The following is a 16,598-nucleotide window of genomic DNA, read 5'->3' as shown; positions in this document are numbered from 1 at the left end:
ACTGAAAAGTAATTATACTTTGAGGAATATCATGTAAGGAAAGCTAAAGTCTAAAAGTTTCATTTATGAAGCAGGGCAAGAGAAGGGTATTCACTTGAGTTTCTATTAGCTACATATATGTCCTCAATACAAAGGGGAGAATTAATACAATTCTGGATAGGCTAGCAAGTCTGGTTTCTCCATAGATAATTTCTCATAAATTAATGTCCTTGCCACCTGAAACAAGGCCAATGAGGCAGCTCAAAACCAGCTGGCTCATACACAAAAGACAGATTAAAAAGCTAAAAGTACCTACCATTCTTTTCAACCACTTCTTTTCCTCCCTGATTCAATCCAAGCATAATGCCAGTTTCACTGGTCATATATGAGGCAAATAAAAACTGCTTAGCTAAACCTGAAGATAGGAGAATGTCATCCAAATGTCTTAAGCCCAGTCCAGCTAAAAGCTATTTTATCCCTTAAGCCACTAACCTTCATCTGGTAAGTATACTCCGTTCACATTTTTATCATTATACATCTTTGTGCCTAACCTTGGGAGTCATGTGTTCTGTACCTATGAAAGTAATCCACATACCTTTCTTCACTGATTGAATTTGAATTAATTTTCATAGGTTCTTCTTCCTAAAAGGATATGTAAGTATAGAAAAGCGTGAAACCACATACCTATGTTACTTGAAATCTATTTCTAATAGTGTTGGTCAAAAAGATATTTTCCCACAGTCAAACACATCTCATAATTCCTTGTCTTTTAACTGGCTACTTATATAGACAGGATTTTTGTTGTTGTTTTTGTTCATTGTATATAGTTATTTCTCTTGTTGTGTAGCCCAGTCTGGCCTTGAACTCATAATCCTGCCTTAGCTTCCCAAGTGCTGAAACAAATTACAAGTGTACACTACCATGCTTGGCTAAAATAGGTTTCTTGAAGTTTAATGTTTGTTTCTGGTGGTTCTAGGAATTGAACTAAGAGCCTAAACTTTGCTAGCCCATTGCACACTCTACCACTTGAGGCACACGCATCCTTTTCCTTTTTTAATCTCATCAGATGGGGTCTCACTTCTACCCAGCCACCTTCTTATACTGCTGGTACCTGCTTCTATCTGCTGTTACCTGGAATCACCAAGCCCAGCTTGTTTGAGAGATTCTTTTCTGTTGAGGGCCAAGTAGTAAATACATTTTGTCAGCTTTTGGAGCCATATTGTCTCTATTGCACCTACTCAACTCTGGTCTGGCAGCATAAAGTCACTCACAAATGATTCATAAAACAAGCATGGTTGTGTTCCTATAAGCCTTTGTTTACAAAAAAATGGACAGCAGATTGATCCCTAACAAAATTTTGTAACTCATTTAGACAACAGCTCTATCAAAGCATGCATGTCTTAGAGAATTGAGGGTTTTTTTTGTGTTTTTGTTTTATGAGTTCTGGGGCTTGAATTCAGGGCCTAGGAACTGTCCTTGAGCTTCTTTTGCTCAAGGTTGGCACTCTACCACTTGAGCCACAGCACCACTTCTGGCCTTTTCTGTTTATGTAACAGAGGAACCAAACCCAGGCCAGGGCTTCATGCATGCTAGGCAAGCACTCTGTCACTAAGCCACATGCCCAGCCCCAAGAAATGTGCTTTTAATTTAGAAATTCATGCATGTTTAAAAATGGAATAGAAGAACTTTACCTTGTTCACTAGATGCCACCTGATCTTTGACTCAGTTTCAGGATAGGATGAATGAAAATGTTCTGGCGAAGTGCCTCTATTTTGAGAAAGGTGTTCAGAATTATTTCTCTCTACCAATTGAAGCAACTCCATCTGCCTTCTTACTTTTTTTTCTTCTCTCTGCTTTTGAAGCTGTTTAGGGTACTTTTCTGATGCTGGAACATACCTTTTGAGAGGTTTATTTATATTCCAAGCAGGCCTTTTAGGGCATTTCTTCAGGAGCTTTGTTTGTTTCTCTGTTATGGACTGATTACACTGGTCATTACACCAGCTATTTTCTTTTTCTAAGTTGGCTATTCTATCCTGACTTAGTCCTTGCTTGTCTTTTTTAGTGTTAAGCTGTCCATCAAATTCTACAGAAATCTCAGGAGAAGAACAATGTGTATTTTCCCTTTCTATCACTGATCCACAATGTGATAATGTGTTAGTGAAATTTCTTGTATTTAAGTCATCTAAAAAAAACAAAAGATTATTACTTTTTAAGCATAAAGATAAAGTTTACTACTTTAATAATTTTTCTCAAATGTTAAACAATTTTATTAGTTATACTTTCCTAATTTTAAAACAAACTACCACCCCTTATTACCCACCCCTGTGGTAACCAGTATGCTACTTTGTTTCTATAAACTCAGTACTGTAGATGTAAATTGAGTCCCCCATGTAAATGGAGTTATATTTATTGTTTTGTAAATGGCTTAATCACTTGCCATAAAGTCCTCAAAAGCTAATTTAAACAATAGCATGTATCAATTTCTTTACTAATGCTAATTCCACTACTAGTATATAACACCTTTTACTACCATAATCAATTAGGCTATGAATGTACTATCTCTTTGAGACCTTACTTCACTTTTCTTTTTTCTTGTGCTAGTACTGAGGCTTGCGGTTTTGTGCTCCTGCTTGGCCTTTTTGTTCAAGGATGGCACTCAAGTACCTGAACAACACTTCCACATTTAGCTTTTTGCTGGTTAACTGAAGATAAAAGTCTCGGGGATTTGTCTATCAGCCTCCTTTTTAGTTCGGATTACAAGAATGGGCCACCAAGTCTTAACAGACTTACAATGCCCAACCCAAGGCATTGCCTAATTACTTAAATTAATTGAAAACCAGACAGAAAAGATGCTCATAAAATACAATTCAGGAGGAAATACAATTCAGAACCACTTAAAATGCCACCCATATAACAAGTATTGGAAATCACAAGGAGAAACTAGGACCCTGGACAACTGCTTTGGAGTCTGAACAGTCTGGCAGAATTATCACATGATCCAGAAATTCTATGCTTCTGTCTACACAAAATCTGTACATGAATGTTCAAAGCGACATTATTCACAATAGCCCAAAAGTATAAGTAAACATAAATCATTAAGAGAAAATGTGGTATTATATATACAATAGAATACTATTCATGAATAATGTATTTACTACCATTATCCTAAATCAGAGTAGCCAGACATAAGAACATTTTAATTCTAGTAACATGAAATGTTCTATAACATGAGATTCCTCTGCTGACTATTAATGGGTTACTAGATCTGAGTGTTGGAAATGTTCTAAAATTAATTGTGGCTCACATATTAGGAATATACTGAAAAATGTTTAAATTATTCCCATTAGAAGGGAAAATTTTGTGGAGGAGCTGTAGCTCAATGGTAAACCACTTGCCAAACCTGTAAGGTCCTGGGAGAGGTAAATTTACATGACTCATCTGAAATAAGGCTGTTGCAAAAAATTAAAAACCAAGAGATGCATTGGGGGCTCATTCTTGTAATCATAGCTACTCAGGATGCTGTGCTAGCCAACTGCGGCAGAAAAGTCCTTAAGATTCCCTATCTCCAGTTAACCAGCAGAAAGCTATGGTGGAGTTCAAGCCAGTATCATTTTTTTTTTTAAAAGTGGAGGGATAGATCATTTTATTCTCATAAACCTCAAAGTTTTACACTTAAAATGGAACTAATAGTGCTAATGCTTTGGCCTTAAGGAAACAGCAAGTAAAATTTCTATGTGAATACCTGTTTGCACACCAGTATCTTTCTTGGAAGAGATGGTAGAACTGATACACGTATTCATTTTGCCGACAGCTTCATCAGAGTCATGTCCTGAACTTGAAATGTTAGTGGATACCCTATCATCCACTTGCATTGCATCTACTGGCAATGGGAAAAAAATATTTTTTAAATGATACACAGTATTATTAAGAGAAATTATGTACAGGAGATTGGGAATGTAGCTTGGTGATAGTATTTGCCCACCTTTCAAGACTATGTGATTCAGTACTGAAAAATATATGCATGCATGACAGTATATGTAACATAGGACAACTGGAATGAACACTGCAATAAAAATTTCATTTAGGGCTGAGAATATGACCTAGTGGTAAAGTGCTTGTCTCATATACATGAAGCCCTGGGTTTGATTCCTCAGCAACACGTATATAGAAAAAGCTGGAAGCAGCGCTGTGGCTCAAGTGGCAGAGTGCTAGCCTTGAGCAAAAAGAAGCCAGGGACAGTGTTCAGGCCCTGAGTTCAAGCCCTAGGACTGCCCACCCCCAATTGTTTTTTCATTTAAAGATTCTTGCATTCTTACCCATTACTGAATTTACAGAGATCACTCAGTAACTGCTTTGTTTGTAAAAAATGTGTATCATTTTATCAGTGTCAGGATTGCTATAAACAATATGTAGGAAATTTTGTGTGCAAAAGACACTGAAAATGACTTATTTTAGCTGAAGTGCTGAAAATCCTTTTAATATTATTATGTAATAATGTTAAAAACAGTTAAAATCTTCAAAAATTATAAAATTTTGGTTAATCACTTACCACCAAGATTTTTCACCAATCTAGAAGTATCATGTCCTTTTTGAGCCAAGTCTCGGATTCTCTGTTCTTGTTTCAGTCTGTGTGCCAATTCCTGTGCTCTCTGCATTTTTTGGAATAGCTCATTTGTCTTGAGAGTCATGATTTCCTAACAGCACAGACATGTATACAGTTATTAAATAAAATTGACTACTCTCACTTAGTACTTCCTAAGCTTTCCTGGGTATCAGACACTTGTCTAAACCCTTGTGGTACAAAGCTAACAAGCCAAAGTCCTTCCCTTTTGGAACTTACATTCTAATATTTTCTATGGGAAATAACAAAAAATCTTTCTGCTCATTTCAGGCTTACTAGTGTTCTCTAAGTTTTAAAAACAGGCAGCCAATTCCATAATTCTATTAAGATTATAGTAAATTTTCAAAGATAGAATACAGCATGTGTGGACTTTTGCAGTACAAGTAAATATACTTTGATTTCTCTCATGTGCTATCACACAAAAGTAGCAGCCTTAGATGATTTATGGCAATGATGGGAACCCATACCACATGTCCCTTTACCAGCCAGTATTCAGTAAAGAATGCCAAGTGGGAGTAAACAAGAAAATGTTCTATTGATAAACTTTTATTCTTTGGAAACTGAATGTTACTATATGATCTACTCGTTGTGAGTTGGCTCAAGCATGGCACCTGACAATAATCTACTCACCATGTCTAAATCATTTAATAGAAAAGCTCTCCTAGCTACTGAGATACTCTTTGAACTGGCTGTTATTTTAGCAAAGAGGACCACTAATAGAGCCACAAACTTTCATCAATTCCAGCCATTTTACAAAAATGAGTTTTTTTATTGGTAGGTATGGATAGCAATGCCAATCATTTCTCTTCTATATGTAATTACAATATAATCATGGCTTACAAATGAAATATACACACCCCTAATATGAAGGAGATCATAATCACATATTTGGATGACTAGCATTATGCTATAACTCATCTTGACATCTTTCATTAGTACAAAGGCCAGTCAATACAGCATTTGAGAACTTCATCATGTGAAAAAAAATTTTTAAGCTCCTCTCTTATTTTCCTTTTTATCCAAAGTTTTATTATCTCCAGTTATGTTTTCACCAGTTAAAAATACAGTTTGTATTGTTAGCCACCAGTGGGTCATGCCTGTAATCCTACCTACTCAAGAAGCTGAGATCTTGGGGGCTGGGGATATAGCCTAGTGGCAAGAGTGCCTGCCTCGGATACACGAGGCCCTAGGTTCGATTCCCCAGCACCACATATACAGAAAAAACGGCCAGAAGCGGCGCTGTGGCTCACGTGGCAGAGTGCTAGCCTTGAGCGGGAAGAAGCCAGGGACAGTGCTCAGGCCCTGAGTCCAAGGCCCAGGACTGGCCAAAAAAAAAAAAAAAAAAAAAAAAAAAAAAGAAGCTGAGATCTGAGGATCTTGGTTCAAAGCCAGCCTGGGCAGAAATGACACATCTCCAATTAACCAGCAAAAAGCTGGAAGTAGAGGTATGGCTTAAGTATAGAGTGCCAGCCTTGAGCAAAAAAGCCAAGAGGCCCTGAGTTGAAGTGTCAGTAACTTCAAAGTTATTATTCCTCTGAAAACATACATTGTTAATTCTAAAATGCTAATAGTTAAATGTAAATACCCACTTCCTTTTGTTTTTGCTTAACGATATCTTCTTCATACTGCTTCTGCATCTCTTCTCGTTCTCGTAATAAGCGTTGCTCTTCTTCTTGTTCTTCCTTCCTTCTTTGCTCTTCTTCCAGTTGTTTTTTTCTGCGCTTTTCTTCCACCTGCGCCGTGATTGCTTTCTAGTCATAAAAAAATACAGAAATCATAATCACAAAAATCAGAAGAGCATTTGCTTTGGTGATGAGAACAAATTGAAGTTTTATCAATAGTTACATTCCAAGTATTATGTATGTGAGTAAAATTAAAATGACAAATTTGTAATTCATTTGATCTGTTTGTCTGATTAAGCTGTACATTTTTTTTCCTCTTCAACTCTACTATGGCCATTAGAACTGATAGAAAAATAACTGAATGAAACTTAAGGTATGGCTCATAGAGCACTTACCTACCATATACATCAAGCTCTAGGCCTGATCCCTAGCACCTGAAGGGGAAAAAAAAGACAGAAAAGCAACTGAAGAAATAATCTCAATACTTTAAATACTGCTTGTTAAACAGCAGATCCTCTAATTCTTTTTTCTTTTCTTTTATTTTTATAGGTCTTTAAACTAAGGGCTTTGTGATTTCTTTGGTAGGTGCTCTACAGAGCCATGCCTGCAGACCTTTTTTTGTCTTGGTTATTCTGAGGCAGGGTCTGGCCATAATAGTCTTACTATTTTATGGTTCTCACAATAGCTTCGATGGCAAGTGCACAGCACCATGCCCAGCTTCTTCCACTGAAATGGAATTTCATGATGGCTTTGAAATCTGATTCCTCTAATCTCAGCCTCCAAAACAGCTAGATGCTCTAAATTAAATATACCATATTCATGATTAAAGTGCTTCAAGAATTATGCAGCTTGGTGTAGTGTTGAATACCTAGTACCTGTCTGTAGTCTTGGCCATTCAGGAGGTTGAGATGGGAAGATGATCTGAGCCCAGGAGTTAGGAGCTTAGACAAAAAAGTAAGACCAAATGGCAATAACACACAAAACAGAACAGTTTTGAGTTTAGAAGGGGACAGAAAAAGAACCATCACAAGAAATAAGTCCCTTAAATATTAGACTAAGGAATTTTAATGTCTTAATATCTGCTAGATTTCTTAATCAAAATTCTATGTCAACCCCCATATCATTCTTTCTTAAGAATTATCAGCCTAAACAGAACTCTGGGGAAATAAACTGATGAAGAAATAACCAGTACTAACCTAAAAACAGTAAAAAATGCACATATAGAACTTACATGTTAAAGACTACTGGAGAGCAATGGCACAAACACTAACACAATCCAAGGTGGGTAGGGATTAGCTTTATCATAGAATGGAACAGGACCTTGGTTTATAAGCTTATACCAAAGTGATCATTTCCATTTACTTAGGTGTATATGTTAACCATTACTAAGGTAAAACATGTTTTACAATGTAATACCTGATGTTCTAACTGTTTTTGTCGCCGCCTGTCCCGTTCCTCAATCTGTGCTGGGTCTAAGAGAGCAGTCATAGAACGAAGGAAGCTGGCAAGACATAAAAATTAGCTCAACAAAATAAACGCTTGAGATATACCTACTAATCATTTCTATTTCACACAAAAATACCAGCCTAAAACCAATTAGACATACTACCAATTCTATTAAAACACACTCTTAAATCAGTAAATACTTAAGAATGGACTTACTTTGTTTTCTGACTGTTTGCCACAGCAACATCGCTAACAGGTTTTACTATATGCTCTTCCTCTGAAGGTTCAATGTGACTTCCAGGAGTAAGAGTATATACACTGCTGACATCAGCCAGATCCTGAGTGTCAGGGGAGACACAGAAGTACTCCGGGTGTTTTGGTGTGAACTGAGATGACAGCCGAGACTGAGAACCAGGATGATTCTTTAATGAATCAAAATGCACTGCCCATCTGTCATGTTCCTGACTCTGATGGTGACAAATAAGAATGCCTAAGAATGGTTCCAATTATTCCAATGAAAAATCCCAAATTTACAAATCAAATATGAAAAGTTAGCACTGAGCCAATTAAGCCTCATAAAAATAAACAATAAAACTGCTTTGATTCCTTATATATTTAGCTACCTAGCTTGGAAAAATTGAAACATTTGGGAAATTCTAAAAATTTTAAAACAATAGGTTCTTATGGGCAAATGTGGAGTGCTTTTGTCTTGATAGGCAATTTCAGAGGTTTATATGATGAAGTGTTTTGAAAATTTTTTCCTTTAGCTCTAAAGTCTTCTTAAATTACCTTTGAATATATATATTTTCCTCTGTTTTCTTTTGCCAGTCACCTTCTTTTTTTTTTTTAATCTAAACCTTCAATCCATATTCTCTGCTGTTCTTGTTTCACAACACTGAAAGGATGTTCCAACAGTACTGTTTCCTAAACAGCAATCCTCAAACTACCCAGAAAGTTCAATTCTTTTTTTCTAACTACTTTATAATTGCAAGTTTTGCCAGTTATTCAGACAAATTTAACACAACACAAAAAAGGAATTTATCTATAGTGGAAATATGTCAAACAAAACTCAATTTTAGTATTGATAGGTACATTTTCATCCTTACAAAAATTTTAAATATACGAATACAAGAATACAATGCACTCATACTGTCAGAAAAGGAAATTATCATTTAATTCTCTACTTGCAGTTTAGGGGGAGGGAAATGGGGAGGGCGGGAGTTGGGAGGGGTAAGGGAGGAGGTAACAAGTTGGACAAGAAATGTATATGCACTAAGAAATCACTGAAAATAAAACGCAGTTTAACAGGATGCCAGTGGCTCACACCTATAGTCCTAGCTACTCTGGAGGCTGAGATCTAACGATCAGTTCATTACCAGCATAGCAGGAAAGTCCCTAAGATTGTTATCTCCAGTTAATCACTAATGACAAAAATGGAGGGGGTGAAAAGGCTACCAGCGATAGGCTCTGAATTCAAGCCCTAGTACCAGCACACACACACAAAGCGATCTATAACCAGTTAGTAAATAGTCCGCATCACTTCAATGGCACTGAAGTTGAGAGCCCCTCCCTTGCTGTTGATACTATCCACTGCCAACCCAGCCCACCTGCCAGACAGAAAAGGATCCAAAGAATGAGATCTTCAAGATGAATAGCATAACAACTTAAATCACCTTTTAAACTACTTTGGATTTAAAAGCAGTGCCCTTTGGAACCAGAAAATCAATACAGTTTTAGCATACAGTTTAAGACTCCATTTTTTTTTCACGTTTGTTTGACATCCTAATCGTTGGAGTTCATGTCTATTAAAAATCTTTTAAATTAGAAGGTGCTGGTGGCTCACACCTGTAATCCTAGCTACTCAGGCTCTGAGACTGAGATCTGAGATAGTGGTTCGAAGCCAGTTCCAAGCAGTCTCCATGAGACTCTTTTATCTCCAATTAACCATTTAAAAACTGGATGTGGTCCTATGGTCCAAGTGGTAGAGCCTTATGCACAAACAGGCTCATGGACAGTGCCCAGGCCGAGTTCCTGTCCTACAGCCAACAAAAAAAACCTTTTAAATTTACATATGTATTCTTTAGATTTATATATATTCTCGGTGTGGTCATGCACCCTTGTAATTCCAGCATTTGCGAGGTGGAAGCAGGAAGATCAAGAGTTCAAGAGTCTGGGCTACATAGAGAAAACCCTGTCTCAAAAAACAAAACAACAAAAAGTTAACTCCTAGTCCCATGTTATTTATGGTAAATTCTTCTAATTGAAGTAGAAGGAAAAATATCATAGTTTGTGGATAAGTAGTTAATACCAAATACCAAAAGCAGCCAAAACATTATACCAAAACCTGAGACCAGAAGTGGGGCAGTCTCTGTTCCTATTAGGTGATGACTGAGAGAATTTTTCATTTGCTTTTATTTTACTTAGATTGTTGTCTCAGTTCTGGGGTTCTACATTGGGATTTTATGCTGGATTCAATTTCTTTAAAAAATGTAGTATTCAGGGACTCATGCTCTTGCTCTTGCACCATCCTTTAGCTTTTCCACTCAAGGCTAATGCTCTATCACTTGAGCTACTTCTGGGTTTTTTGCTGCTTAATTGGAGATAAAGAATCAGGTTTGTCTGTGCAGAGCTGGCTTCTCGGATTCCAGCCTCCTGAAAAGCTAGGATTACAAGTATAATCCACCAGTTCCTGGCTAAACTCTTTATCTGTATTAACTATCATTGTATGGTTCACCTCCACATAAAGCATGACCTATAAAGCCATGCAAACTAATCAATAATAGATGACAGACTGCCACGGTGGCTCATGCCTATAATCCTAACAGGAAGGTGACAAATCTGCAAGACTCTAATTAACCAACAAGGAACCGAAGTAGAAGTGTGGCTCAAATGACAGAGAACTAGCTGTGACCAAAAAAGGCAAGTCAGAGCTCAAAGTTTAGAGTTCAAGCCCCAGAACCAGTATTACCACCAAGAACAATAGACTTTTTCTGTGGATTTTTAGTAAAACTAACTTATTGCTTTTAACAATATGTAAAATTGCTTTAGAGATGGTAGAAAAAAATGCAATTTGGATTTTATATTTTTTGTTATCATAAAATTATTAACAGTCTAAAACTCATAAGAGCTGGTCAGTCCTACATGACAGAATAGAGTATCTTATGGAATTCCTCCTGTCTATCTTGGAGGGGTTCCATAAGATACTTACCTAATCAGGCCATGGTGCTGAAAAGTTTCACCATTTTTACTGGGTAAAGTGTAAATGTTCATGAGAAGGGATTATGCATGCAAAAAATGAACTAAAATTTCAAATTATAAGAAGCTATATAATACATTCAGCAAAAACTGGTGATAAAAAGAGACTCACAATTACTCCTTAAAGGAAAATAGGTTACATCAAACAAGTAATAAATTATAATAAGTTTAAATATTGATACTTAGGACTTACCTCTAAAATCTGGCTATCTCTAAGTAGTGAGTACCCATCAGCCATTGTAACCTGACAAGGAGACTGTAACCAAACATTTGAAGAGTCAGCAGAAGTCTCAAAAAAAAAAAAAAAAAAAGAAGAAAAGAAAACAAGAAAAAGAAAAGGAAGGAAGGAAGAAAAACATAATATTTACAAAAACACAACCTTGGTGTTCATGGGGGCTGTAGACATGGTGCAAGTGGTAGAGCCTTGTAGGCCTTGTAAGTGCTTTCAATCCCTAGAACTGCCACAAATAAATACATACATACATACAAAATAATACATAGAAGGCACACTTATGTTGACATGGTTTAGTGGTTGATAGGTATCATAAGGTTAGTGTCCAACTTCTGTGGCATTTAAAAATACCACAATCAGCCAGGTGCTGGTGGCTCATGTCTGTATTCCTACCTACTCAGGAGGCTGAGATCTGAGGATTATGGTTCAAAGCCAACCTGGGCAGGAAAGTCCATGAGACTCTTATCTTCAATTAACCACCAGAAACTGGAAGTGGCACTGTGGCTCAATTGGTAGAGCACTAGTCTTGAGCTGAAGACCTCAGGGACAGCTCCCAGGCCCAGAGTTCAAGCCCCGTGACCAACCAAAAAAAACAAAAAATTAAAAAACACCCACAGTGCTTCTTTATAGGAGCCTAAAAGAGGTTGGGTCTCCTAACTTACCAGTTACTAACAAAGCAGTTCAAGTCATAATTAAATTCAACTATTATAAACCTTACACAAAGTTAAGCCAGGTGCTGGTGGCTCATGTTTATAATCCTAGCTACTTGAGTTGTGCCTCAGTGGTAAAGCACCAGCTTTGAACCTCAGCATCCAGGCCCTGAGTTCAAGCTCCAGTAATAACATACACACACACACACACACACACACACACACACACAAAGTCCCCCAAACCAAAAATTGAATTAAGATATAATGGTAATATGTATAATGTTAAGACATAAGCAAAACACTTGATTTTGGTACACTTACCTTAGACTGGTTAAGAATTTGAAGTTTTTCCCATACTATTTTATCACTCTCAGGTTTTTTCCAAGGATGATTCCATTTTTCAGAAGCTTCTTTTTCCTTCTTCTTTAAAGCAACCTGTTCATCTGTAAATAATATCCTCTTTTTAAATAAATGTACAAAAACTGTAAGGAAAGAATCATGTAAACAAATCATGACCTTAAAGAATGCAGATTGCCAACAGAGGTCATCAAAATTGATTTTAAGGTGATATAGCATATAAAAAGAATTGAGGAAAAATTGCACTGTCTTTTTAAAAGATGCAGAAAAAGTCTTTTACAAAATTTAACACCATTAGAAGCAATACACTGAAAAAAGAATTTAACACCATTTAATAATAAAAAGTTCTGAAGTAAACAGGAATGCACTTTAATATAATAAAGGCTATGTATGACAAACCCATCATACCTCTATACATCATTTCCTCTAAAGCCAGCCACAGGTGGCTCCTGCCTATAATCTTAGCTGTCTTAGAGGCTGAGATCAGGAAGACTGAGGTTTGAGGCCAGCCTGGGTAGAGAAGGTCACAAGAATTCTTGTCAACAAATAGCTAGGTGCTGAAGTGTGTACCTGTCATCCTAGGTACATCAGAGGATTATAGTTTAGAAAAAGTCAGAAGACTCCTTGTCAATGGAAAAAACTGGACTTGGTGGTATTCAGTTTTCACCTCGGCCTAAAACAGGCAGGTTGTGGTCTAGGCACGTGACCAAGTAGGAGTGAGACTTACTTCAAAAACAGCCAGTGAAGAGCTGGATGCTGGTGGCTCATGTCTGTAATCCTAGGGGGAAGGGGAGGGGGAGGAGGGGAGGAGGAGGAGGGAAGGGGGGGAGGGGGGAAGGGAAGGAGGAGGGAGTAAGGGGGAGGGGGAGGAAGGGAGGAGGGGGAGGGAAGGGGGAGGGAAGGGGGAGGAAGAAGGAGGAGGGAAGGGGAGGAGGGAGGAGGAGGGAAGGGGGAGGAGGGGGAGGGAAGAGGGAGGAGGAGGAGGGAAGAGGGAGGAGGGGGAGGGAAGAGGGAGAAGAAGAAGAAGAAGAAGAAGAAGAAGAAGAAGAAGAAGAAGAAGAAGAAGAAGAAGAAGAAGAAGAAGAGAAAAAGACTGAAAACTAGACTGAAAACTCCATCACTCATCCTACACGATAGCCAATGCAAAAATGGATCAAACAAAGGTCTTACTTACATAAGACCCAACACATTAAAACTACATCACAAAACACAGAAAAACATTTTAAAATGTAAGTATAGGCCATTATTATTTGAATAAAACTCCAACTGAATAGGAATTAAGAGTAAGAATTGATAAATAGTAATGTATGAAATTAAAATATCAGAATCAAGACAATACAAAGAATTGGAGATATTTAATAAAGGATTAATACTCAGAATATAAAAATAGCTCAAACACCTAAATTAACAAAAGAACAAATAATCAAATGGGCAAATGAACAGGTCTCAGAAAGTACAAATGGCTAATAATGTTCAACATCCTTATCCATACTAGACATATTCCATTCTACTCCAATCACAGTAACTCTTATAAAAAATGAACAAATAAGAAATGCTGATTTGGATGCAGGTAAAGGAACCATATACACTTGTGGTGGGAATGTAAACTAGTATAACCACTGTGAAAAACAGCATGGAGGATCATTTAAAAGTCAACAACAAAAACCCACTAAAAATAAGTTAGGTGCTGGTAGTGCCTGTAATCCTAACTACTCAAAAGGCAGAGTTCTGAGGATAACAGTGTGAAGCCAGCCTAGGCAGGAAAGTCCATGAAATTCTCATCTCCAATTAACCAGCAACAACTCAGAAGTGGAGCTGTGGCTGAAGTGGTAGAGTGCTAGCTTCGAGCAAAATGAATTCAGGGGCAGTGCCCAGGCCCCAAGTTCAAGGGCCACAACCAAAAAAAAAAGGCCAATGACAGCTGAGTTCAAACCCTAGGACCAGCACACAAAAATAAAATAAAAAATAGTACCAGGGGCATGGTTCAAATAGTAGAGCACTTGCTTTCCAAGTGAAACATCCAGAGTTCAAACCCCAGTAATAAAAAAAAAAAAAAATCAGCCCCCAAACCCTAAAGATAGCTTTAAACCAGCTTATAATCTACTCTTGGGCAAAGAATCAAAGAAATCTAAGTCAGCACATAAGAAAAGTACCTTCACACCCATGTTGTAGCATTGTTCACAATAACCAAACTGTGGAATCAATTTACGTGTTGGTGAATAAATAAAATGTAGTACACATATATGTGTGTATATATGTATATATATATATACATATATACACACATATACATGTATATGTATCCAAATACATAGCTATATACACATGCCACTGAGTATTATTTAGCTATAAAGAAAAATAAAATTATGTAATTTACAGAAAAATGGAACTACAGATCATCATGTTTGGCAAGATAAACCAAGTTTAAAAAGCCAAGTATCACATTCCTTCAGTCACATGTAAACTTTATTTCTAAAATGATGATGTTGATAATGCTAATCATGATGATGGGACATGAGTGTTAAAGAAAGACTGTTGGAGATGGAGGATTGGTGGGAAGAAGTGAAGGAGAAGGTGCTAGCTAGGGGATGAAGAGGACTGAAGTACATTATATACACAAACATGAAGACAGCATAATGAAACCCACAAAACACTGTGAAGGGGGAGAGATATGGGCATGGCCAACTCACAACTGTAATCACAGTTACTCAAGAGGCTGAAACTGAGAGCACTAAATTATAAGGCTAGCCTAAGCAGAAAAGTCTGATAGACTCCATCTCGCAATAATTAACAACAACAACAAAAACCAGGCTGGAGGTTCAAATAGTAAAGCATCAACAGAGCCAACAAGCTTAAGTGAGTTCAAGAACCTCAGTACCACCAAATTTAAAAAAAAAAGAAAAAAGGAATGAAGGAAAAGAAAAAGAGTAGTAGATGGGGATGGAGGGGTGAAATTGTTCACACATCTATGGAATTATGAGAACCCTACACTATTGATATATAGTAGTAAAAATTAGTTACTAAGGGAGGAGATTCACAAAACAAGGAAGAAATTTTAGGGTATGGATTTTTAAAAATATCAGAACCAAAATTAAGTATAGCACAAAAAGAGGAATATGTATTAAGAACATTTTTATTCCTTTTATTGAGAAAAAAATAAATTCTCAGAATAACTTGCGTTACTCTGAAATTCCAGTTTTGTATCTAATTCATTCAGTTATCATTAAGAATTGAAAAATACAACTCTAAACTTTAGTGTCAACTTCTAGGTATGGGACTGTGGACAAGCTTCTGTTAATCTCTCTGAACCCTGTCTTTTTTTCTGTAGACTGGAGGTAATTACTATTGCCTATTCAATATTAAGGGTAAGGTCTAGACAAAGCAAATATATTACTCATTACTTTTCATAATTGCTTATAAGCAAATATATACAACCTCATATCTAATAGGTGGTCAAAAGTAAGTCATGCATCACCAATACTTGTTGTTGTTGGTCAAGGGGCTTGACCTCAGAGCCTGGACCCTGTCCATGAGTTCTTTTGCTCAAAATACTCTACCACTTTGAGCCAGAGCTCCACTTCCGGTGTTTTGTTTTGTTTTGAGTGGCTAATTGGAGATAAGGGTCTCAATGGGGCTTTTTCTGCCTAGAGTAGCTTTGAACTGTGATCTGCAGATCTCACCCTCCTGAAGAGCTAGGATAACAGGCATGAGCCACCATCATCAATACTTCTGGCCTCATCAATACTTCTTTAAACATAAAATTCAGAGATGTAGAATTCAAATTCCAAGAAAACTAACAAGAACATGACTTAAAAAGAATGATGTCTTTTGCCAACAGATCAAATTTAAAAGAACAAACAAAAAACTATTTGCTTAAGATAAGAATTGAAACATAAAATACCTCAGACATAAAGAAGTAGCTCTATATTATTTTAATAATTTGGCAATGCATTTTGTTAAGTTAAATGTGTTAAAAGAAAATAGAGTTGGGTGTAATGGCATACATCAATAATCACAGTTACTTGTGAGGTAAAGATAAAGGAGTATTGAGAGTTAAAGGCAGCTAAGGAAAAATGTTATTTAGATCCCAACTTCAATAAATGAGCCATGTGTGGTGACATACACCTGGAATCCCAGCTGTGCAAGAAGTATGCAGGATGGTTAGGGCCCAAGGCTGGTTCCTGGCAAAAGCCCAACTATATTGAGAAATAACTGAAGCAAAACAGGTAAGAGTGTGGCTCTAGGGGTGCAGTGCCTGCTTCACAGCATGAGGGCCTGAGTTCGAAACCAATACTGACAAACAAAACAACAACAAAAAAAACCCTGTGATCAACACACACCAGACTAACACAAATATAAAATCTTCATTGCTCTGTTATCTTCACTTCCAATATGAATTCATTCCCTTGTCTACTGGTTTTTGTTGTTGTTTTAAC

General features: G+C 37.0%; 2 protein-coding genes across 7 annotated transcripts in view; one reads left to right on the top strand and one right to left on the bottom strand.

Moving 5' to 3' along the window:
• The window catches only part of Tasor (transcription activation suppressor), a 69,584-nt gene extending 61,318 nt beyond the window's left edge, over positions 1–8,266 (top strand). For both annotated transcript variants that reach the window (XR_007212327.1, XM_048355769.1), the window contains one exon: positions 7,952–8,266. Coding sequence is in view for 1 of the 2 variants with exons in the window: in XM_048355769.1 (XP_048211726.1) it covers positions 7,952–7,962 (11 nt within the window). In the remaining variant the exon portion in view is untranslated. The remainder of the gene's footprint in view (positions 1–7,951) is intronic.
• Ccdc66 (coiled-coil domain containing 66) overlaps positions 1–16,598 on the bottom strand; it is a 37,338-nt gene that overhangs the window by 1,685 nt on the left and 19,055 nt on the right. For 3 of the 5 annotated variants that reach the window (XM_048355772.1, XM_048355775.1, XM_048355776.1), the window contains 9 exons: positions 12,127–12,248; positions 11,117–11,212; positions 7,885–8,135; positions 7,639–7,723; positions 6,190–6,351; positions 4,529–4,673; positions 3,722–3,859; positions 1,671–2,161; positions 575–621 (listed from right to left, as the gene is read on the bottom strand). In XM_048355772.1, the coding sequence (XP_048211729.1) occupies positions 575–621; positions 1,671–2,161; positions 3,722–3,859; positions 4,529–4,673; positions 6,190–6,351; positions 7,639–7,723; positions 7,885–8,135; positions 11,117–11,212; positions 12,127–12,248 (1,537 nt within the window). The remainder of the gene's footprint in view (positions 1–574; positions 622–1,670; positions 2,162–3,721; positions 3,860–4,528; positions 4,674–6,189; positions 6,352–7,638; positions 7,724–7,884; positions 8,136–11,116; positions 11,213–12,126; positions 12,249–16,598) is intronic. The other 2 variants (XM_048355773.1, XM_048355774.1) reach the window with 2 other exon arrangements.

This window comes from Perognathus longimembris, chromosome 10 (assembly GCF_023159225.1).
Source record: "Perognathus longimembris pacificus isolate PPM17 chromosome 10, ASM2315922v1, whole genome shotgun sequence".
In the NCBI taxonomy this organism is placed as follows: Eukaryota; Metazoa; Chordata; class Mammalia; order Rodentia; family Heteromyidae; genus Perognathus; species Perognathus longimembris.
This window is presented reverse-complemented; position numbering and strand designations above follow the sequence as displayed.